The sequence below is a fragment of the Debaryomyces fabryi genome (assembly GCF_001447935.2).
Source record: "Debaryomyces fabryi strain CBS 789 chromosome Unknown contig00159, whole genome shotgun sequence".
Classification (NCBI taxonomy): Eukaryota; Fungi; Ascomycota; class Pichiomycetes; order Serinales; family Debaryomycetaceae; genus Debaryomyces; species Debaryomyces fabryi.
The window spans coordinates 1-22610 of record NW_015385585.1 but is presented as its reverse complement, the minus strand read 5'-3'; the positions used below and the strand labels follow the sequence as shown (position 1 = coordinate 22610).

Below are 22610 nucleotides of genomic sequence, written 5' to 3'. Positions count from 1 at the left end.
GTTTTTTTTTTCATTTCTACAAGTCGCATAAATTGCAACACAATTAATACGATGCTTATCGAATTAAATTATTTATTCGCTAATCTAATAAGAAATATTGGTGTAATAATATACAATCTCCGCCTCTTTCTGGATCCAAGCCGTACGTGTAAAAATAACCTTCGGATGTTACAACATTAATATGTAATAAATTTAATGGGAGTAAATCCTTAGCATTATTCACCGAGATATCTTTGGGAGGGCTAGGGTTATTTTCCTTCGAATTTAAATATGCTTGAGGAACTAGATCTTCTTGTATTTCGTTGTTTATAATAGCAATGGATTTGATATCTTTACTCACGGAGTTGATTTTCAAGGAGGCAAAATTTCTAGTAGGTTCAAGAATGGATGAGAACCTCGTTGGAAGAAAGTCCCCCATTTTTTGAGCCGCTTTTCTTCCCAATGTCTGGGAAGATCTTCGTATTAGACGCGCTACCGACAAACGATTTTGATCAATCAACGGTTCTGATTTATTATCCTTGCTTTCGTCATTACTAAAGGTAGAATTAAAACTAGTAAATGAATTGTTTGAATCTTGAGATAACTTTCTGTGCTTACTAGGTATGACTTCCAATGATTCATCGTCATCGTCATCTGCATCACTGTCATCGCCATCGTCCTGAATTATATCGTCGTCTTCTGCGTCTTCCTTTTGTATTTCGTTTTCATTTTCTTCTGTTATCGTTTCATATTCTGGATTTAGTTTCAATTTCTTCGAATTCCTCTTTCTCTTATGCTTATTTTCTAATGATTCGTCCTCACCTAACCTAAAAATATGTACAGTTCCGCTTGAACTAGTCGCAAGAACATACTTATTATCAAAACTAAATGAAAGTGAGAATATCTTAGTAGGATAAGTTCCTCTTCTGAACTGATATAATTTCAAGCCAGTTGCAACAGAAAATACCCTCACAATTGTTCCTTTATCCGATGCTGTAGCCAATAGGGTGCCGTCGGTGGATAATGTTATGGCGGCTAATGCAGATTTATGGGCTTCAATTACTGAAAGCGGTTGTAAAGTGGTGGTATTGAATATAATCACATCCCCAATTCTATTGGGACTATTACTTACCGATTGTACATTATTTTGAACAGAATTCATCCCGCCATTAGTATTAATTCCATTTACCAATAATGAATCATGAGTAATGGTTTTTGGTGGCGAAGGATATGCCAAATAACTGTTGTTCTTACCATCACAGTTGTCAGAAGATAATGTACACAAGCCATTGCCGTTAGGGCTGGTTTCAATGGTGTGTAGTAATTTCATGGTCGTTACGTCATATATATATATCTGTTCCTCTAATAATATAATCATCCTTGATTTGCTTAATTTAACTTGCAATATGGTCGATGGGAATATGAGCTCACATATAGTCGACTGTCGTTTTGTATTTATTATCTTAAGCTTTCTGGGTGACGATCCTACTTCTTCACCTAATCCAACAATTGCAATCAATGACGTACAGTATAACATTTCAATTTTGCCAATGGATTCATTCTTTTTAAATTGATAGCACTTACCAAAATTCGGTTTACAGTTGAATATCTTGTATCCATTATTCAATCCAAGAGCAATACAAGATGCATCTTGGTTAAAGGTAATAAAATTAACCGATTCGTCTGCATTCTTTATAGATTTTGATATTGACGAGACTTCATCATTATAATGAGTACTGCTGTTATGCAAACCATCTACATGGCCAGTATTTGATTGGCTTTTCAACATGCTTTATGAGGTGTTTGTATACCTTCGTATTCAACTTTGTAATTAAACATGATGCCTTTTATGGTATAATAAATTACACAAAATCAAAGTATAATAATGAAGATTCTTCGAAAGATCGTTCTATTTATTGAAATAAACACAGAGAATCTTATATAGATAGTAATATTTATGTCTTTTTGTAGTCTAAACTGATTATTTAACAATTGATATCGTTAGATGAGTTAACATGCAATTCTAGGATTTAAGAACTAAATATAATTCACAAGCCACGAGGTGAATTTATCAACCATTTCAGGTGTAACATCATGTCCTACACCCTCTTGTATATATATACCCGTAGTCGAATTTGAGTTTTCGTAAACATCAACCCAAACCTTCGATAAGCGAGGTGGAACTAGAGTATCTTTTTCACCAAAACTTGCGAACATCTTAATCTTGGAGAAAGGAAAGTTATCAAATATTTCACCATCTTCTTGACAAATATACTTGTGAAATGCCTCGGGATAAATGGATTTCTTTTGTTCATCAGTTAACATTAATTCATTATAATCAAAATAGAACCAGCGCTTGTCAAAATTAGGAGAATCGAGTTCAGAATTAGAAAGTCTGTTAATCAATAACGAAGACAAATCATTACACCCAACAACAGGGTTGATTATATCAACTAATTCTGGGTATTTGTTAGCAAAACGAATAACTGTATGTCCTCCTAAGGAATAACCACTCAAGATGTTGGAGAATTTAATACTAGTATTATGGTGAACCTTAGCATACTCGGATAAGTGATATTCTAAATTTAAGTAGCTTGGCAAATACGTCATAATCAATTTAGTATCGTCAATGATACCGTCAATCATCGAAATCATGTCCAAAGCATGTGTATCATTACCGGATTTCCAAGAAGAGTTTTTCGAATCATCAACCTTTCTAGCACCATGATTTCTGTTATCAAATGTAACGCAAATTAATGGAACTTTCTGTTCTTTCTTTTCGTAGTATTGTTTTAAGATCGTATAAGCAATCGATTCAGTAAATTTATAATCACCACATCTTTGGTGGATCAAATAAATGACGTTTACTGGCAACTCATTGAATTGGTTCCTATTAATATTCTGGTCATGATGCTCGACCTTTTCGTTGAATTTCTCAACATAAGGAACAAGGGCCTCAGTATTATACAAATAGGTTGAGATACCACCAATGAAAATTTCCTCCTTAGAGAACGTACTGGGATCAAATTGGAATGCTTTCATAATTCAAGATAGTTTTTCTATAATTACTCAATGAGTTATACTTATTTCTGATTCTTTTCAATTCTCGTTCTTAAAAGATCATTCATTTTTACTCCACAAAATTAAGTGCAACCTTTTTACAAAATATGCAATAAATATAATACATACTATACATACTATACATATGAGGCATTATTAATTATTTATACCAGACTGATTAACTCCTAAGCTAGAATTTTTAATAGCATTTTGAAGAGCTAGTTTCTCATGCTCTTTAAGTTCTTTATTTGAAACTTTTTTGTTGGATGACTCTATAGTTCTTTCAGGTTTAGGATGAACCTTTTTACTGTCACGTAGATTATGACGCACCTTGTTTTCATTTCTAATGACCATAGTTTCCGAATCATCGTCATCTTCATCATCGTCATCATCGTCATCATCGTCATCATCGTCATCTTCATCATCTTCATCTTCATCTTCATCTTCATCGTCATCGTCATCGTCGTCATCATTATCATCTTCACCTTCTTCATCTTCATTCTTACTTGGCTCGCCCAATTTTTTCAGAACAAAGTCAACAACTTCAGTCCAAGACCTCATACCTCCCATTGATATATTACCATCAATATCGACACACTTCTCCACTGGTTTTAATATACTCATGTTAGGGTAGGATTCTTGCAAAAGAGACAATTGTCTTTTTGTTATCGGATGTGCATACATAGAACTAGTCAAAGCCAATGCAGCTACGATTGGCTTTGGTGCTAGTAAGTTGTTCGACAATACGGTGTTATCGTGTTGTTGGTTGCCAGCTTTTTGCTGTTGTTGTGGATAATTAGCCAGAGGAATAGGCCATGTGTGAAGTAAATCAGTCAAGAGATTATCCGACAATCCGTTAACTAACTTGGCCATCGTGTTAGCGGATAATGGCGCGATCAATAACACATCAGTCCATTTCTGAAGATCGTAACTCAAAATGTATTGACTCAATAAGCTTGGTGTTAATTTAACTAACGGTTTGTTTGGGTTTGTTGTTATTTTATTGGTGAGGAAATATTTAAAAGTGTCATCATGAAACCATACCTTGACACCCATTGCTTCAAATTTATACAATTTTTCACTCAAGAACCATTCCGCCGCCTTGGTTAACACTACCTGAATCTCTAACTTCTCCGGCGTGTACATGTCGAACAATTTCTCAATTATCAAGAATATATTCTTATTAACCGAGATACATCCAGTGATACCAATCAATAAGTGCAATTTATCCTTAGTTCTCTGTTCAGGAGTTTCTGATTTTTTAATATCAGGATTTGGCGAGCTGATGGGCGATGGGCTAGTCGTTTTCGACTGTCTCATAGACTCGATGATTTTCTTATCATTTTGTCCCGAATATCGCAATGAATTCATTCTGGTCATCAGCGGTGGACTAACGTATTCATGTTGTCCCTGCGTGGAATTTGACGGGGACGTACTTCTAGGACCTTCACAATTGTAATTCATATTTGGCACATGCGATTGGGCTACGTTCTCACCAGGCGACGTAGAGGCCGTTCCCATCTTATTCAAAGATAATAACCCATGCTTATTGGGACTGATATCGTCCTCCGGCTCTGCAAACGAAGCATGCGCGTGGTGGCCCATACATACACCACCCGGTGGCATTTCACCTCCAAACCCGACACTTTGAGACAGCTGTGGCCTCGAAACATCGCTGCTAGGCAATAAACAAGATTTCAAATTTGGCGCTGGTTTTACCGTCAACACAGACTTGTTTTCTCGCCCATCTTTACCGTCTTTTTCTCCCTTCGCCATACCACCACTTTTCGACATATGCGTCCTACTCCCACTCGCTTTCTGCGGTCTTGGACTTAATACCATATTTATACCCCCAATATCTTGCGAATTGTTGTTTTCAAGTGACATTTTGGAATTTTTTGCAATATTCTACTGGTATCCTAAAAGGTCACTCCATTGATAATACATAAAAATGTATTGTTGTGCAACTCAATTAATATAATACGACAATCGTATAACCTTCCCACGTATTAAATGATCAATTTCTGGACAACTAAATTCGATATATTAACTTTAGTAACTAGTATAGCTCTGATTACTTAAATTCTGTAGATAAGATTAGAAACTTGTATCCCTCTGTACTTTCTCTAACAAAAATAATTGTATTATACACGTCCAAAAATTGTTGATATTATCACGAGCATTTTAAGTCCGCTATATACATGTGAAGATAATAGTGGAGACGATATATAAAGAACAGAATATCCCCTGTAGTGGCAAAAAGTGAGTTATTTATACAATAACCACATATATAATATCAGAAATATTATTAGGGAAATAAAATGGCACCAAGTAATAAGGAAAAAAAAGGAGCAGGCGTTAATGTTGCGTCCCAAAAGCTAAACGGCAAAACGAATACCTCGGATAGCGTCAAAAATAAATTGGAGCATGAAGGACCTGTTGCAACATCAGGAGGCAATGGAGTGGGAAAAGATACACAAGAAGGTGTTTTGCCATATACACCATTGGACGAGATTCCAGTTAGAGTTGCTCGTTTGACAGAGTCATTCCACAAGACCCGTAAGACGCATTCAATCCAGTTCAGGTTGAATCAATTGAGAAATCTTTATTTTGCAGTGAAGGACAATGTGGATCCTATCTGTGACGCTTTGTACAAGGACTTCTACAGACTGCCTTCAGAAACCAAGAATTTGGAGATTACCGGAGGTCTCAGTGAGTTGTTGCACGTTATGTCGAGCTTGCACAAGTGGGTCAAACCCGAAAAGGTTACTGATTTGCCAGTTTCGATGAAAACCACCCCTGTATACATCGAGAGGGTTCCATTGGGAACAGTTTTGGTTATTTCGCCTTTCAATTACCCATTTTTGCTTTCGCTCTCGTCGATAGTAGCAGCTCTTGCGGGGGGAAATGTGGTTGTGTTCAAGCCCAGTGAACTGACACCTCACTTCTCTAAGCTTTTTTGTGATATTGTTTCGAAGGCTTTAGATGATGATATTTTCTACGCCATCAACGGTGCTATTCCTGAAACCACAAAGGCTTTGGAACAGAAGTACGATAAGATAATGTATACTGGTAGCACTATGGTCGGAACTATAATCGCCAAGAAGGCTGCTGAGACATTGACTCCAGTGTTGTTGGAATTAGGTGGTAAGTCTCCATGTTTTGTTTTGGACGATGTTAAGGATAAAGATATCCCAACAATCGCCAGAAGAATTGTTTGGGGTAGATTTACCAATTGTGGTCAAACATGTGTTGCAGTTGACTATGTTTTAGCCCATGCTTCGGTTAAAGATAAATTGGTCAAGGCTATGATAAAAGTAATCGAAGAAGATTTCTACGGCTCGTTGACCAAGGATGATAAAAACTATACTCATTTGATTCATGATAGGGCATTTGCTAATTTGAGTAAAACCCTTGATGATACAAAGGGTGATATTGTTGTTGGAGGTTTAAGAGACGAATCAACTAGATTTCTCTCGCCAACTATTATTGATAATTGTTCCTGGGATGACTCCACAATGAAGGCCGAATTATTTGGCCCATTGTTACCAGTTTTAACTTATACAGATTTATCATTAGCTACTACAGAAGTAATCAAGCATCATGATTTCCCTTTGGCTCAGTACATTTTTACTAGTGGTCCTACCTCTAGAAAGAACCCTCAAGTTGATCAAATTTTGACTTCAATTAGATCGGGTGGTGCAATTGTCAATGATGTCATTATGCACTTTAGTTTAACCAATGCCCCAATTGGTGGTGTTGGTACATCAGGTCAAGGTGCTTATCATGGTTATTACTCCTTCCGTGCTTTTACTCACGAAAGAACTACCATGGAACAACCTTTGTATAACGATTTTGCCTTGGCTGCCAGATATCCTCCATTTAATGACAAGAAGGACAAGCTTATACAAAGTTCTATGACCAGTCACAATGGTAATGTTTGGTTTGGTAGAACTGGAGACGTAAGATATAATGGTCCTAATCCATTATGGGCTGCCTGGACTGGTTTTACTGGTATTTGTACTTTGGGTTATAATTTGGTAAATTCGTTGTAATTTTTTTAAACTATATTCTAATATTTATTCTCTATTTATATAGCGTATGCTCAAAATTTAATAATAAAATGTGTTTTCGACAAATCACCGTTGTAGTCCATATGTTTTACTATTTGTTGCAATAATTCAAGTATCATTAAGTATCATATGGCCAAGTAGTCCAAAATTCTTACTATCCAATTCCTCTCGGTGGCCAAGCTGGCTAAGGCGCGAGACTGTAATGAGTACCTCAAAGTAATCTTGAGATCGGGTGTTCGACTCACCCCCGGGAGATTGGTATATTTTTTTATACTTTTGATATCGAACTATAATTTATACTTATACAATGCTATTGGTACCGAAAAGCAAGAACTTATAAACTACTCCAAATTAATGCAATAGAGGGACAAATAGTTACATATCAACTCAAGACTTATATGATGTTCCGCCATTTGATATCCTAATACATGATTGGGTAACACACTACCAAGAAACAACCATAAAACATGCTTTTGCCACAACATTATATTTAAACAACCAATTGAAGCATAAAAATGTCAACCTTTAATAGTAAGTATAGTATTACTTGTTAGTAACACAACAGCATATTAACCAGTCTTAGTTTCTATCAAGAACGCGGGGAAATTGTATGATATTGAGCTTGAATCAAATGCTACTGGATTAAAGTTCAAAGAAAAGATACACGAATTGACAAATATTCCTACCGAAAGACAAAAGATTTTGATAAAAGGAGGTAAATTAAATGATGATGTTACGGTGTCATCGTTAAATTTAAATTTGAAACAACCGATTATGGTTTTGGGAACTCCGGACAAGGGATTGCCATCTAAGCCAGCAGAAAAGCATGTATTCATAGAAGATTTGAACCAGAATCAGTTAACTAAGGTTGGAATGGAACCATCTGGGTTAGTAAACTTAGGTAATACTTGTTACTTGAACTCATCTTTGCAAACTTTATTCCAAATCAACGAAGTGACTGACAAATTAACTAAATTTGAATCATCAAATGCGATCAACAGAAATCCTACTGAGTCATTGACGGTTTCATTAAAAGGAGTTTTTCAGCAAATGTTGAAGAAACATGAAAGTGTTAATCCAATGTTATTCTTGACTCTTTTTAGAAATGTGTACCCCCAATTTGCGGAACAAGAAAGAGGTTTTTTTAAGCAACAAGATGCAGAGGAGGCATTTTCCCAAATATTAAATGCGTTGAATCAAACATTAAAGGTCGGTGATCTTTTCAGATTATCTTTCAAGACGGAACAGAAATGCTTAGCATTACCAGAAGAAGCTCCTAAGGTTGACTACGAAGACGCTTTTAAACTCAACTGTCATATAAATATTAAAACAAATTTCTTGAAAGATGGGATTTTAGATGGTTTAAAGGAATCTATAGAAAAGTATAATGATACATTACAATCTAACACGGAGTATGAATTAAAGAGAACTATAACTAGGTTACCAAAATTCTTGACGGTTCATTTCGTTAGGTTTTTCTGGAGGAGAGATACACAAAAAAAATCGAAAATTTTAAGAAGGGTTCAATTTCCATTTGAGTTAGATGTAGCTGATATGTTAGATGAATCAATTAAAGAGGAAAAAGTGTCTATAAGAGACAAAATCAGAAAAGTTGAAAAGGAGAACTTAGACATGATTCGTGACTTCAAGAAGTCTAAAAGCGAGTCTACATTGAACCCAATCGAGCAACAAGAAGAGGAAAACATGAAGTTGCTTTCAATTAAGTCCAAATTTAATGATGATTTGAAGCAAGTATTACCTTCGAACATCAACTTGGAGGAAACAACCGAAAACCCATCTTCAGTTTACGAACTTAGTGCTATCATTACACACAGTGGTTCATCAGCTGATTCGGGTCATTATCAATCGTTTGTTAAAGATCAGAGTGATTTGGATGGAAATAAGTGGTGGAGATTTAATGATGACAAGGTGAGCTCAGTTACTAGAGAAAAAATCGAAACGTTAGCCGGTGGCGGGGAAAGTGATAGTGCTTTGATTTTAGTATACAAGGGCACAGGATTATAAATTTACTAGAAGCCTACATTAGTATTATTATCGTTACATTTTATAAATAGTCATACTTTCATGTCTAACTTTATACTCTTTTTTTATTTTTCTAATAAATTACTATAATTCTTTAATTAATTTTGTGAAAGCTTCTACTTCCTCCCAGCAGTTCAAGCTTTTTCCCTTATTATCTTTCAAACATTTGATAACTTCTCCTCTAGCATCTTGCACTTCTTTGCTGACTTCAACCTTGGCCAACTTAGCGTTCTCTTCTAAGAGTTTTGTTAATTTTTCAAGCTTTTCATTTGATGTAGTGACAGATAAACCCGGCTTGTTGTCTTTGATCAATGAATCATTAGTTACTGATTGAAAGTTCTTGACAGTTTCTTGCTCTAATTTCCTTAACTCTGCGGCAACTCTATCCTGAATGTATTTTTCAGTGTATTGGGCACGAGAATAGTCAGACTATTAATGTTAGTATTTTACTTTAAATTCAAGATTCGTGTAGATAAATACTCACTTCAGTTGAATTTTCTAACTGTGACAAAAATGAAGCACTGAAATCAATTGGTGTTGATGGAGTGAAAACTTTAGTCTCTGGTTTAGAAGCTGATGAACCCATTATGATAATTTATGCTTTTAATCTTTGGTTTTACTTAAATTGCTTTACAACCTATAATAATTCCATGGCTTTTACGCTGATCATAGTTGGTTGGAGGGTCGTGTGGATTTTACCAAAAATGTGTTGATAAAAAATTTACTAACTCCTGATTGAAATAATTGCTTAAGCTGTCAGACTTCCGCTTATAATTAGAAACGGATATATCTTGATTAATATCTGAAAGTATGCCACCTGTTCAACAGTATCAATATGCTGCTCAGCAACCATCAAACTTTGAAAAATTCAAAATGGGTGCCATAATGGGTTCCACTGTCGGAGTCTGTGTTGGTGTTTTATTTGGAGGGTTTTCTATTTTACAAAACGGTGCCGGACCAAACGGTGTGATGAGAACATTGGGTCAATACATTATGGGTTCAGTTGGTACTTTTGGGTTGTTTATGTCTATCGGATCTGTGATCAGATCGGATGCGGATTTCCAAGCCTACCAAAGAGCTATGATTCACTCGCAACAAGCTAAATTGAGAGCTATTTACAGAAACGAATAGACGCAGGTGTCAGCTGGTTATATAGTAGGAAACTGAAATGGTTTGGAAATAGTAAAAGAGGTGAAAATTGAAAAATATGTAAATACAATTCGAAAAGAATATCAGTTTTTAGCTTTCTTGTATGTTATAATAATAGGTAATCAATACCGACCACTTATGTAAGGATATACACATATCTATATCAGCGTTCGATTATACTGTTTTTTTCTAAATCATAAACGTAAGTCAATCCTAAATGTGGTGCTCTATAGCTGTCGGATTTGCCCATTAAGGCTGCATATTTTTCTAATAAATGCTTTGGCTCTAGAATAGGTTCGCTACTAAGCTTAAATGTTCCCCAATGAATACCCATCATAAATTTTGAGGAGACAGAGTCACAGATTTGTAACGATTCTTGAGGAGAAATATGTCTTGGTTTCTGATGCCATGATGGACAATACTGACCAATAGGTAATAAAGATAAATTTATTGGGGAGTACTTCTCTCCAATAATATCAAATAGTTCCTTCAGATATCCTGTATCACCCGCATGATATAATAATGCTTCACCGTTACGCTTGATTATATATGAACACCACAATGTGGTATTCGAATCAAATATGTATCTTCCAGACCAATGCATGGCTGGGACACAGACAATTTCATAATTATCAGTCAAATTAGACTCACTACTAATATAACGGTTTAATGGTACGGAATCCCACCAATCCATTTCAATAACGTTATATATACCATTTCTGGCAAACTTCTTTTTTAGCCCCAATGGCAAGATCCATGTAGTTGAATTACCAATTTTTCTAACAACATTCATTTCCAAGTGGTCCGGATGATCATGCGATACTAATGTGAAGTTGATATTGTTATTGGTAGCGTATTTAATATCTTCGAATGACATCGCAGATGGGATCAATCTTTTTGGTCCAAAAGATTCAGTGATCAAATGCTTACTCAAAATTGGGTCAGTCAAAAAGTTTATACCAGAGATTTGCACCAATGAGCAAGATTGTCCTAACCAAGTGAATATCATTTGTTCTCCTAAGGGTGGGAGTGACTTCGTGGGAAACACATTAAGCCATCCATTATAAGAACTCGTCAAGTTGTTGAAATTATTTTTACTTATACAGTTCTGTAATAATACTGAGTTTTGTCTTAGTAATTCTAGATCCGGTTTATATGAATGCAAAACTCCCTCGACATCACTAGCACCATCTTCGGTAACCTTCTTATGCAATTCTATCAGATTCCCATAAAGACTCTCAAATGCTTCCATTATACGAACAAGGAGAAACTCAAATGCTGTCTGTGGCCTATACTCATCAAAAGGATTAACAAACATACCAGCAACCGTAGCTGACTTGAATTTGCTAAAATCAACATCCTTATCTATAGAATTTGTACCCGAAGTGCTACTAAACTTCTCGTATTCCTGTTTCCTTTGCGATATAATGTGCTTCGTCCTTAAATGCATGTAAACCTCGAATGAGGTATATGATAATAAGAGACCTAGACCAACCTTCGCTTTGAACGAAAATAGACTAGTAACCATGATATATGCCAGGTTAAACGTCTATAGTAACTGTACACTAATCGCAATATTTTAAATTTGGTTATTTGAGATAATATGCACGAGGAATTACTATAGAGGGACACCGAAATCTACAATACAGTTGCATTTAATATTAGTGATATTATAATGGATATATATAAATAAATATATATATATACTATGCAATAGAATGCGTTGTGATCAATGTTTACTAACAACACCAGCCTCGTCAGCAGCAGCCAAAATGTGTTTCTTATAATCATTAATATTACCAGGAAATCTTTTAACTGATTGGTTTTCACTGACCCAGATTTCATTACATACTCTATCAATAATAGAAACATCGTGCGAAACCATCAAAACACCACCCTTGAAGTTAATCAATGCATCAGCTAAGGCATCTAAACCTTGGGTATCCAAGTGGTTAGAAGGTTCATCCAAAATTAAGATATGAGGTTGGTTTAAACATAACGCTGCAAATGCAACTCTAGATTTCTGACCCCCAGATAACAACTGCATTTTCTGTAAACCCAAGGAGCCAGTGATACCAAAAGAACCCAAATGACGTCTGTATTCTTCATCTGATTTACCAGGGAAAGTTTGCGACATCCACAGAACAGCCGAAAGAGTTAAATCCATCGCATCAACATGATGTTGGGCAAAATAACCAATTCTCAATCTTCCATTTCTTGTAACAAACCCACTTAATGGAGTCAAATTTTCCATTAATAATTTCAATAATGTAGTCTTACCAGTACCATTACCACCACAGAAGGCAATACGTGAATCCATTTGCACATCCAAATCAACATTCTTTAACAAGATTTTAGAAGGATCATATCCAAATGTGACATCCTCCATTCTCAAAATAGGAGGCGATATATTATCTGGGTCTGGGAACTTGAATGTAACTACCTTATCATCTTCTGGAGGCTCCAAAATTGGTAATTTCTCCAATTTCTTAATACGCGATTGTGCTTCGGAAGATTTGGCAGCATTATATCTGAATTTATCAATGAAAGCTTGCAAGTGTTGACGGTATGCCATTTGATTTTCATATTCACGACGTTGATTTTTGATTCTTTCTTCTCTCGATGCATAGAACGAATCGAAATTGGATCCCCTATAGTAATCTAATCTTTCTGAATGCTGATGAATAATATCTGTAGCCACTTCGTTCAAAAATGCTCTGTCATGCGAAACTACTAACACCGTTGATTTGTAACCTTGTAAATATTTCGCCAAGTAAGTAATAGATGGAACATCCAACATATTGGAGGGTTCATCCAATAATAATAAATCAGGCTCACAGAACAAGGCTCTAGCTAATGACAATCTCATTCTCCAACCACCAGAGAATAATTTTGTGGCCATATGTTGCGTTTCTTTTGTAAATCCAAGACCATACAAGATTGCGGCAGCTCTACTTTCAGCTTTATCGGATTCCATTTCATATAATTTTTCATTAACTTCTTGCAAGTGCTTATCCAAATCTTCTCTTTCATTATCTAATTTTATAACTTCATTTGATTCTTCATCGAATTCAGATCTCAACTTTTCAATTTCACTTATTCTTTCAGATATCTTTGCTTCTTCCAGTAACAAACTCTTACGCCAAACATCGGCATCTAAAACACTTTGCAAGGCTGAAGTATCATCTCCTCTAATTTCTTGTTCCACATGTAAAATTGTAATGTGTTTCGGAACATTCAATTCTCTTCTCGATAACGCCTTTAATAATGTAGATTTACCGATACCATTTTGACCAACCAAACCATATCTTCTACCGTAAGCCAAAGTCAATGAAGCTTCACTCAAGATTCTTTGACCGTCACCAACATATAAATCGAAGTTATCAAGTTTGATATCTTTAGATTTTCCTGCACTCGAACCAAAATCAAGAGGATTGATTTCAAGGAAAAAGGAATCATAATCTTCATCTTTCTTTTCGTTAAGTAATTTAGAAGCTTCGTATTGAACAAATTTATTATTTCTCTTAGCCACCTTTTTGGCAATTTTTCTTTCTTGTTTCTCCAACTTTTTCATGTCAACTCTACTTTCCATCTTTCTTCCAGTATGTTCAATATCATTACTAGCATTTAACAATGCTAACGAGGAGTTGATATCTCTCTTTGAATTATTTTGACGTAATAAATTAACGTCCAATAATCTTCTCGAAGTATCACCAGTAACTTCTAACTTTGCCATATTTTCTTTAAGTTTTGTATTTAGTTGTTCAGCTAAATTCTTAGCTAATTGTGAAACTTTCTCATCAGAACCACCAGCATCAATCAATAATTCTTTTATAAATTCCATTTCACTGTTAATATCTACCAGTTGAGCAGAAACACTGTCTTCAGTTGAGTGTGAGACATGCTGAATATATCCAACTGCGTAATCTGCCACAACTGGGTCAATCGAAGGAACTGACTGACGAATTTGTAAGCCGACGTTAGACATTTTACCTAATTATGTATCTAGTACCACTACTTAACTTTATCAGAGGTAAATTCTTTACCGAAATTTTTCAATCACTACATTATGGGTTCGCGCACGTCAGACTAATGGATAAAGGTCAACGGTAGACATACCTAGACACTGACACAACTAGAGATGACTAGTCATTGTGCATTACGCTATGTATGGCACGGTTGAATATTACGCTTAGCGATATTCAGTATTATGTATAATTAAAGAGGCAAAATTTTAAGATTTCGAAATAAGCTACATTTTTATATTTTTGAAAATACTAGTTTATTCTAATACGTATTCAACTATAGATAATCATATATTGGCTTATAGTACTTGTAGTATCTGTACATCTAAGAAGCATTTAATTAAGTAAATATATTTCGTATATCAAACCATTTATAAAACAGCCTTGACCTTGCTTTCCAATTTGTCAGTAGAATTCAATTCTTGAACATCGGAGTTACCACCAATGTGTTCACCTCCAATGAAAACATTTGGAACGGTCTTTTGTCCAGTCAATTCGTATAAAGCCTCTTGAATTTCACTTCCATCTTCTACTTCATCTAACTCAATGATGTAAGCATCCTTAGTAATAGATGAAATGGTGTTCTTAGTCTTAGCACAGTATGGGCAGTAAGACTGATGATGTGTTAGTAATGGTTGTTCAGTTTTAGAGGAATTTGCCTTTCAAGCTGTGGCATTAATGTCCATCCGGAGTACATACCTTTGAAGCAATAAAAATTGGCTTAGTTTTAATCAATTGTTGAACCTTGTCGGTAGTTTGTTGAGAGACCATTCTTGTAGTAGTTATATAACGTCTAAATACACTAGAAATCATGTAAAAGCAAAAAAACCTTGTATTTAAATATATGATATAATTAGTAAGAGCCTATGCACTTGCTATGGATTCAAATTAGCCACATCATGTGACCAGATTATTAGATCTGCTTAGATATAGACGAATTGATGTAGATTGCTACCCTATAGACACTATATATGGTATTTCGTTAGAATATTCGAAGAAATATTCTGCTGGAGGGATAGTTATTGCTTGAACACGGAATTTATAATTTCAATGGAGTATCCATCCGGATCTCTAATAAAAGCAAGTTGCTTTATTCCACCTTTACCCCATTGAACAGCCCAATCAATATTTGCTTCGCCAAATTCAGCATTGATCTCCTCACAGAATTTGGAAGGATCATTACAGGAAACACAGGTGTGTCCATAACCTTGTATAGCACCATTTTCAGTTGAATTACCATTGTGATAACCTTTAAACTCGTTGTCCGATTCAGTACCCCAATTATGGGTCAATTCAATCACTCCTTGTTTCTTGGATTGTTCTTCTCTAGAAAGAGTGTCTTCCTTGAAAGATGGATCATGTTCATAGCCTAAAAAGTAAAGGGTAAATTTTGCACCTTCATGAACACTGGTTGAGAACAATTTCATACCTAAAACGTTACGGTAGAAATCTAAGGATTTCTTTGGGTCCTTGACTCTTATCATAGTGTGGTTAAGCTTGTAATTAGTAGAATCAGTCTTATTCGAGACTTTGCCTTGTCCGTTCTCTATTAATTCGATCCAGTATCCGTTTGGATCTAAGGCGAAAGCAATGGTCTTTTGTCTACCATCACTTAACTTTTTCTGGAATTTAACTCCATTGCTTAATAACTGAGCTTCAGCAGCTTCAATATTATCAACCGAAACACAAATATGTCCAAATCCTCTAAACTCGTCTCCGTTTCCATTATTCAACTTATAGGATTCATCGTTTTCAACACCATGATTATGACACAATTCGAGTACACCTTCCCTCGCAGACCAGCTTAAATCGTTGTCATTGTCTCCATTGTCATATGCTAACATGTACAATGTGAATTTACTATCAGGGAAGGGTAAGGTGGCAATTAATTTCATTCCAAGAATATCGGTATAAAATGGAATTGAAACCTTTGGGTCTTTGATACGAAGACATGTGTGATTCATCACAAATGATTTGTTAAAAGAAGGCATTTTCGATGTGTATACTTGTAGTATAGTATTAAAGAAAAATAGATAATTCTAATGGAATCGTTTAGATCTAGCTCGTTTAAATATTCGCTGCCAAATGCACCCAAAAAAAATGCACCAAAAACGAATGAATCCAAAACGAATCCATTGATAAAGCAAATACGATTAGCTCAGGTAACTACAGTGATGGTTCTATTTCGAAGTCAAGTCAAGAATATAGCTCGTTTAAGATACTTCAGTACTAAGTCTATAATTAGATCATCGTATCAGACTGATGTTAAACGGAAGACATTATTAGACATCCAAAGGCTTTACGAGACTAAGAGTCCTATATCAGTGGTAACTGCGTACGATTATATAACAGGTAAGTATGCTGAATGTGCCGATATAGATATCAATTTAATTGGAGACTCATTAGCTATGGTTGCTTTGGGTTATGAAGACACTACAGAAATTCCATTCGACGAATTTTTGTACCATACAAAAGCTGTTCTTAGAGGTAATAAACTGTCTTTTATTGTTGCTGATATACCATTTGGATGTACTGAAATATCAGTGGAACAGGCAGTCTCTTCAGCTATAAAGTTGGTCAAATACGGGAAAGTTCAAGCTGTGAAAATCGAGGGAGGAAGTGATATAGTGCCTACTGTTAAGAAATTGTCTTCCGTAGGTATTCCTGTTATGGCTCATGTTGGATTGACACCACAACGCCATAATGCGTTGGGTGGATTTAAAGTCCAGGGAAATAGTACAGAGAAAGCTCTTGAGATCTATAGGGACTGTTTGGATTTGCAAGAGGCAGGTGCATTTGCGCTTCTTCTAGAATGCATACCCAACAAATTATCCGAATATATTACTAATAATTTATCCATACCGACCATTGGTATCGGTGCAGGTCCAGCTTGTTCGGGTCAGGTCTTGGTCATGTCCGATTTGCTCGGGATGGGAGACCCTAAAAACTCAATGAAACCGAAATTTGTCAAGCAATATAATGATTTCTTCTCTAGTGCTCAGCGCTCACTAAATACTTACAAAAAAGATCTACAACATGGAAAATTTCCTCTTGCAGACGATCATGGGTTCAAAATAAAGAAGGAAGTATTCCATGATTTTAAGATGCAGGCTGATTCAATGAAAAAGGCCAACTGATATGAAATACTGCAAATTGACGTTGATTAAAGTCGCTCCTTTATAGACGAGATTTTTTTATCTCGATAAATAAAATTTAAAATTTGATATTTTTCAGTACATATATATAATAGAACATGACTAAAGAAGTTAAATTAAACTCAGACCCCAATATACTCCGCATTTTCGTAATAAGGCATGGTCAAACTGATCATAATGTGCAAAAGATCTTGCAAGGTCATCTAGATATAGACATCAATAAAACAGGACTTAATCAATCGCAACTAGTCGGAGAAGCCTTAAAAGGTATAAAGTTTGATGGTTTTACAACTTCTGATTTAATAAGATGCCAAAACACAAGCAAGGAAATACTTAAATATCATGGTGACATAGAAGTTAGAAAATCATCAAATTTAAGAGAAAGAGAAATGGGGATTGTGCAAGGGATGTACCTTAAAGATGCGCTTGCAAAGTATGGTGAAAATTTTAGGAACATGGGTGAGTCTAAAGAAGATTTATTAATGAGGGTTGACGGCGAGTGGAATCGCATTGTGAAGCTTAGTGAAACTAAGGGTTATTCAAATTATGGAATCTGCACTCATGGAGGAGTCATAACTGCCTTCATCAACTATCTTTATGACATAAAAGAGTATGGCTTAAGTACATCCTTAAGACCTAAGGATTTGAAAGTTCCATTCAATACATCGGTTTCGGTAATCGATATTAACAAACAAGATGGTAGAGGTACCATTCATATATTTGGTAACACCGATCATTTGGGTGCACAATTAGAAGTAAAAGAACAATTATTGAGGTAGCTTACGCTATAATTATATCAATAGAATATTTATAATGTATTAAAAATCTAAGAGTAATATACTATATTTGAGTGTAAAATGAAATTATTATAGAAGAATTAAATAACATCCTAAATTTAGACGATAACGGTATTCTTATCAAAAGTATTAGACCTCGAGAAAGATGCGTACTTTTGAAATGGATCGTTTCTTTCTAAATCATATTCAGGGTTTTGGATTTTCTTGGTTTGCTTACGCTTGTAAATTCTCTTCATCCACTTCCAGGTTTCAGAAGAGAGTAAGAATAATAAACTAAAACCAACAGAAATACCCCATTCATATCCAATACCCTTATGCAAGAAAACATCATTGTTTATAACAGGGATATAAACAACTGGGAAAACGCTAACAAATCCACCAATAATTGACCAGAACAAAAATTGGTTGTCCCATAAATCGATCGCAGTTTGCTTCCACCATGGATTATCAGTATCTCTTCTCATGTAAAATAAGGAATTGTCTTGATGGACACATTCCCATGCCAAAATTAAAGCACACCACGTCATAGTAGCGAATGAAGCAGATCTACCTCTGAAAACTAAATCACAATGGGTATCTGATGCGTTACAATCAATTCCTAAATAACCATCACCAACACCGTAGACAATAATCACAAAACAACAAATACAAGAAACAGCCATAAAGAGACCATATGCAAGCATATCTATAATAACTTCCCAAGTGAAAATAGTGCTGTTTGGAGGTTTTTCTAAAATATCATCACTGGCTTTTTCCTGACCTAATCCCATAGCTGGGAAACATGATGTAATCACCAAAATCCACAAGACTTCAACAGGGGATAATGGGAAAACAGAAAATCCAGAGTTATCAATAAAAACTAGACCAATCATTAAATATAAAGCTTGCGCAACATTTTCTGCTAACAATTGTAAGACGAACTTTTGAATATTGGAAGACATTCTTCTACCTTCTTCAATTGCGTTCAAAATAGAGGCGAAATTATCATCCGTCAAAACAATATCAGATGCGTCTTTTGCAACATCTGAACCATTAAGACCCATTGCAATACCAACATCAGCCTTCTTTAAAGATGGGGAGTCATTAACCCCATCTCCTGTCATGGCAACAAACTTCTTACGACGATGTAAGGCGTCAATCATTCTAACCTTAGTTTGTGGTGCACATCTAGCAATAACTAATGGTAAAACTGGCAAATTATCAATTTCTTCATCAGTTAATCCATCAAATTCATTAGCAGTCATACACATTGATTTAACAACATCATCACTGTAATGATATAAATTGTGAGGTAAAATACCTACTTCTTGAGCGATTGCTTTAGCAGTACCCGGGTGATCACCAGTTAACATATGAACATTAATACCTGCTCTATGACATTTTTTAACAGAATCTGCAGTTTCAATTCTTGGTGGATCATATATACCGATCAAGCCTTGAAAAGTTAAGCCTTTTTCGACTTGTTCTCTGTCGCTCAAATCATCTTGCGAATCAGTCGCATTTCTGCTAGCGAATGCTAAGACTCTCAAACCCTGTGCAGATAATGCATTCATATTTTCTTCAATCATAGCTTTATCATCTTCTGTCAATTCAATTGGTTTAGAATTGTCATAATTAGCATCGTAGTCTTCATCATAATTATCCGAATGACCTAACCAATGCGTACAAATACTCAAGACCCTTTCAACAGCTCCCTTTGTATAAACCATGGTTTCTCCATTTGACTTAGATTTATAGACCGCTGACATTCTTTTAATCGTGGAATCAAAGGGGTATTCACTTATATGTTCAAAACCATCTTGTAATGATACTCTAGCGTAATCTAATCTGGTGGTGAAGACTTGGATTGCAATTTCGGTAGCATCACCGTGAGCCTTCCAGACCAATTCACCTGACTCTTCATCTTTGGATTGATTGATTGTAGCAATATTAGCTAACGTTGCAGTATATAACCAATTTTCAAAATTTTTTGCTTGCTCGGGCAAATTAGGCAAAAAATTGATTTCTTCATCTGCTTCTTTAGCATACTTTGGACTGTATTTGGTGAAAGACATATCTCCGACTGTTGGATTATATGGTTCATTCATATTGTCAACTGAATAAGTACCGACATTTGGGATCCATACTCTCTTGGCAATCATTTTACCTTGCGTTAATGTACCAGTTTTATCTGAACAAATATCATTGATACCACCTAAAGCTTCTAAAGAGTCCAATTTTCTAACAATGACATTTTTCTGTACCATTACTTGTGCACCTACTGCCATTGTAATAGTTAACACAACAATTAATGCAGAAGGAATCATCGATAATGCAACACAAATTGCATATATAGCAACTTCCTTGTTTACAATCATCTTCTGGGATCCCATTACTACAATTGCGAATATAACTGCAACCCAAAATAAGAAAATAGCCAAAAGTGATAATTTTCTTTGCAATGGAGTACCCACGTTAACACCTAAGATATTAAGACATATATCCTTAAAAGTACCAAAGAAAGCATGCGTATACTCTCTTTTCTTTGGCTTACGATCATTTGATTTATCAACTTTTCTGATCAAGCCATCATTACCACGCAACGACTGAGCAATAGTACCAATTTCCGTGTCTAATCCTGTAGCAACCACAATACCTTTACCACGACCTTTGGAAACCACAGATGAACTGAAAGCAATATTAAGACGATCACCGACTGGGATAGGAACAGATCTATCAGTATAGATCTCATTATGATCCTTACCTATAGGTAACGATTCACCTGTTAACAAAGCTTCATCTGTTTCAAGGTTCATGGTGTCTACTAAACGTAAATCAGCAGGAACAGTGTCCCCCACTTTGATATGCACAATATCTCCTGGAACCACCTCTTCGGCTGGAACGGTCACATCATCTCCGTTTCTTGTTACAAATGCTGTTGGTGAACTTAAGGATCTTAAGGATCCCATTGTTTTTTCGGCTTTCAATTCTTGGACAAACCCTACCAGGATATTAATGAAAACAACAAATCCAATCACCCCACCGGAAATCCAATCCTTTATTGCTAATGCAATAACCATCGATATAATCAAAACTAAAATCATCGCATTGAACATTTGATGTGCTAATATCTTGGAGTACGAGATCTTCTCATCTTCTCCTAAGTTATTACCTCCAACAGTGTCGTATATAGTGTTTGCTTTCGAAGAGGTCAACCCATTTTCAATCTCCGTATCAAAATGTGCAGCAACTTCTTCGATGCTCATCCTGTACGGCTGGAATTCATCCTTCATGTGGTCATTTTTCTTCTCTAATTCTGAACTTGCTGAACTAAAACTCATTAGGTAGTTCTCTATTTTTCTTTATACCTTGAAAATAGTAATCAGTTCTTTCTTTGACCCCGTATATTTGCACATTTATATATTAGACCTATCAGCCAAGAAGGCCAAGAAGCATATTATGGGGCATACATGTGACCTCTTCTGTATTCGCTCTATTTTATGATTAAAGTTACGTGTCGCGGGCTACATAACTATCTTGGCCCTGCCGGTTGATAACGCATCATATTAGTCTTCTAGAATGAAAGAACCGCATTAACGTCAAAAACAACTCCAGAAGTTAGATTTCTGCACGCCAAAAGTTTAAAGTTGGAAATGTAGATTGACAGTTAATAATACCGATAAGGAATATCGGTTCTAGGGAAATCATGAGAGGCATAATAAAGGTCAGAGAATGTAATAGGAATGGTGAACTTTGATAGTACGTGAAAAAATAGAACAAATTGACCATGATGGTGGGTGGGCTTAGGATAAGACCAAGATTAATTGTGGTTATGCAGGCAAGAAAAATACGGATGGATTAATTGCGAGATGGCTGTCTCAGAAGACATTGGCATTTTCTTAGCTAATGATTATATAAGCAATAATTATGGCTTGCCATGTACCGATACACACCGAAGAAATTGATAATCGGCGTAATGAGATAGGACTATAGAAAACCAGGCACAAGAGGAGCTATGACCATACCATAGATACTTTTGAGCTGAATATATCAAACTATCCCATAATGGAGTCTGCTTGAATAATCGTGATAGTAGACCAAAGGCAAGGGATTACATATGTAGAGGGATATGTCCATGAGAATATATTTCGTCGAAATCGAATCTTTCGGGAATGTATTAGAAAATAAGAGACTATATGGAGGTGTTCCATCACTTAGATATGACGTGCTCTTCTTCTTGATGTACAAGAAATTTGTAGTATTGGCATTGTCGTATTGGCATGTAATATAGACACAGTCTTGGCACGTGCCGCAGCAGGCGATTTCTCCCCCTCTTCTTTTCCATACTAC

General features: G+C 35.6%; 14 protein-coding genes across 14 annotated transcripts; 5 read left to right on the top strand and 9 right to left on the bottom strand.

Annotated features, from left to right (window-relative positions):
- Positions 1 to 79: 79 nt before the first annotated feature.
- Positions 80 to 1768, bottom strand: AC631_04999 (phosphoinositide binding protein; the record flags this gene model as incomplete). The annotated part of the gene is made up of 1 exon (XM_015613828.1): positions 80 to 1768. The coding sequence occupies one exon, from the start codon at positions 1766 to 1768 to the stop codon at positions 80 to 82; it is 1689 nt and encodes a 562-aa protein (XP_015465357.1).
- A 248-nt stretch (positions 1769 to 2016) lies between these two features.
- On the bottom strand, positions 2017 to 3021 carry AC631_04998 (uncharacterized protein; the record flags this gene model as incomplete). The annotated part of the gene is made up of 1 exon (XM_015613827.1): positions 2017 to 3021. One exon carries the CDS (start codon positions 3019 to 3021, stop codon positions 2017 to 2019), a length of 1005 nt encoding a protein of 334 aa, XP_015465356.1.
- Positions 3022 to 3195: 174 nt separating this feature from the next.
- On the bottom strand, positions 3196 to 4926 carry AC631_04997 (flavoprotein; the record flags this gene model as incomplete). The annotated part of the gene is made up of 1 exon (XM_015613826.1): positions 3196 to 4926. The coding sequence occupies one exon, from the start codon at positions 4924 to 4926 to the stop codon at positions 3196 to 3198; it is 1731 nt and encodes a 576-aa protein (XP_015465355.1).
- Positions 4927 to 5360: 434 nt separating this feature from the next.
- AC631_04996 (hexadecenal dehydrogenase) lies at positions 5361 to 7094 on the top strand (the record flags this gene model as incomplete). The annotated part of the gene is made up of 1 exon (XM_015613825.1): positions 5361 to 7094. The coding sequence occupies one exon, from the start codon at positions 5361 to 5363 to the stop codon at positions 7092 to 7094; it is 1734 nt and encodes a 577-aa protein (XP_015465354.1).
- Positions 7095 to 7627: 533 nt separating this feature from the next.
- On the top strand, positions 7628 to 9137 carry UBP6 (ubiquitin-specific protease; the record flags this gene model as incomplete). Its single annotated transcript, XM_015613824.1, has 2 exons — positions 7628 to 7643; positions 7696 to 9137. The coding sequence occupies 2 exons, from the start codon at positions 7628 to 7630 to the stop codon at positions 9135 to 9137; spliced, it is 1458 nt and encodes a 485-aa protein (XP_015465353.1).
- A 102-nt stretch (positions 9138 to 9239) lies between these two features.
- AC631_04994 (uncharacterized protein) lies at positions 9240 to 9741 on the bottom strand (the record flags this gene model as incomplete). The annotated part of the gene is made up of 2 exons (XM_015613823.1): positions 9240 to 9584; positions 9640 to 9741. The coding sequence occupies 2 exons, from the start codon at positions 9739 to 9741 to the stop codon at positions 9240 to 9242; spliced, it is 447 nt and encodes a 148-aa protein (XP_015465352.1).
- A 224-nt stretch (positions 9742 to 9965) lies between these two features.
- Positions 9966 to 10286, top strand: AC631_04993 (uncharacterized protein; the record flags this gene model as incomplete). The annotated part of the gene is made up of 1 exon (XM_015613822.1): positions 9966 to 10286. One exon carries the CDS (start codon positions 9966 to 9968, stop codon positions 10284 to 10286), a length of 321 nt encoding a protein of 106 aa, XP_015465351.1.
- A 181-nt stretch (positions 10287 to 10467) lies between these two features.
- On the bottom strand, positions 10468 to 11832 carry AC631_04992 (N-acetylphosphatidylethanolamine-hydrolyzing phospholipase D; the record flags this gene model as incomplete). The annotated part of the gene is made up of 1 exon (XM_015613821.1): positions 10468 to 11832. The coding sequence occupies one exon, from the start codon at positions 11830 to 11832 to the stop codon at positions 10468 to 10470; it is 1365 nt and encodes a 454-aa protein (XP_015465350.1).
- A 201-nt stretch (positions 11833 to 12033) lies between these two features.
- Positions 12034 to 14292, bottom strand: GCN20 (putative AAA family ATPase; the record flags this gene model as incomplete). The annotated part of the gene is made up of 1 exon (XM_015613820.1): positions 12034 to 14292. One exon carries the CDS (start codon positions 14290 to 14292, stop codon positions 12034 to 12036), a length of 2259 nt encoding a protein of 752 aa, XP_015465349.1.
- A 408-nt stretch (positions 14293 to 14700) lies between these two features.
- TTR1 (dithiol glutaredoxin) lies at positions 14701 to 15100 on the bottom strand (the record flags this gene model as incomplete). The annotated part of the gene is made up of 2 exons (XM_015613819.1): positions 14701 to 14943; positions 15029 to 15100. 2 exons carry the CDS (start codon positions 15098 to 15100, stop codon positions 14701 to 14703), a joined length of 315 nt encoding a protein of 104 aa, XP_015465348.1.
- A 248-nt stretch (positions 15101 to 15348) lies between these two features.
- Positions 15349 to 16320, bottom strand: GLO1 (lactoylglutathione lyase; the record flags this gene model as incomplete). The annotated part of the gene is made up of 1 exon (XM_015613818.1): positions 15349 to 16320. The coding sequence occupies one exon, from the start codon at positions 16318 to 16320 to the stop codon at positions 15349 to 15351; it is 972 nt and encodes a 323-aa protein (XP_015465347.1).
- A 51-nt stretch (positions 16321 to 16371) lies between these two features.
- AC631_04988 (3-methyl-2-oxobutanoate hydroxymethyltransferase) lies at positions 16372 to 17466 on the top strand (the record flags this gene model as incomplete). The annotated part of the gene is made up of 1 exon (XM_015613817.1): positions 16372 to 17466. The coding sequence occupies one exon, from the start codon at positions 16372 to 16374 to the stop codon at positions 17464 to 17466; it is 1095 nt and encodes a 364-aa protein (XP_015465346.1).
- A 116-nt stretch (positions 17467 to 17582) lies between these two features.
- AC631_04987 (phosphoglycerate mutase) lies at positions 17583 to 18263 on the top strand (the record flags this gene model as incomplete). The annotated part of the gene is made up of 1 exon (XM_015613816.1): positions 17583 to 18263. One exon carries the CDS (start codon positions 17583 to 17585, stop codon positions 18261 to 18263), a length of 681 nt encoding a protein of 226 aa, XP_015465345.1.
- Positions 18264 to 18379: 116 nt separating this feature from the next.
- ENA2 (Na(+)-exporting P-type ATPase) lies at positions 18380 to 21601 on the bottom strand (the record flags this gene model as incomplete). Its single annotated transcript, XM_015613815.1, has 1 exon — positions 18380 to 21601. One exon carries the CDS (start codon positions 21599 to 21601, stop codon positions 18380 to 18382), a length of 3222 nt encoding a protein of 1073 aa, XP_015465344.1.
- Between the last annotated feature and the right edge of the window lie 1009 nt (positions 21602 to 22610).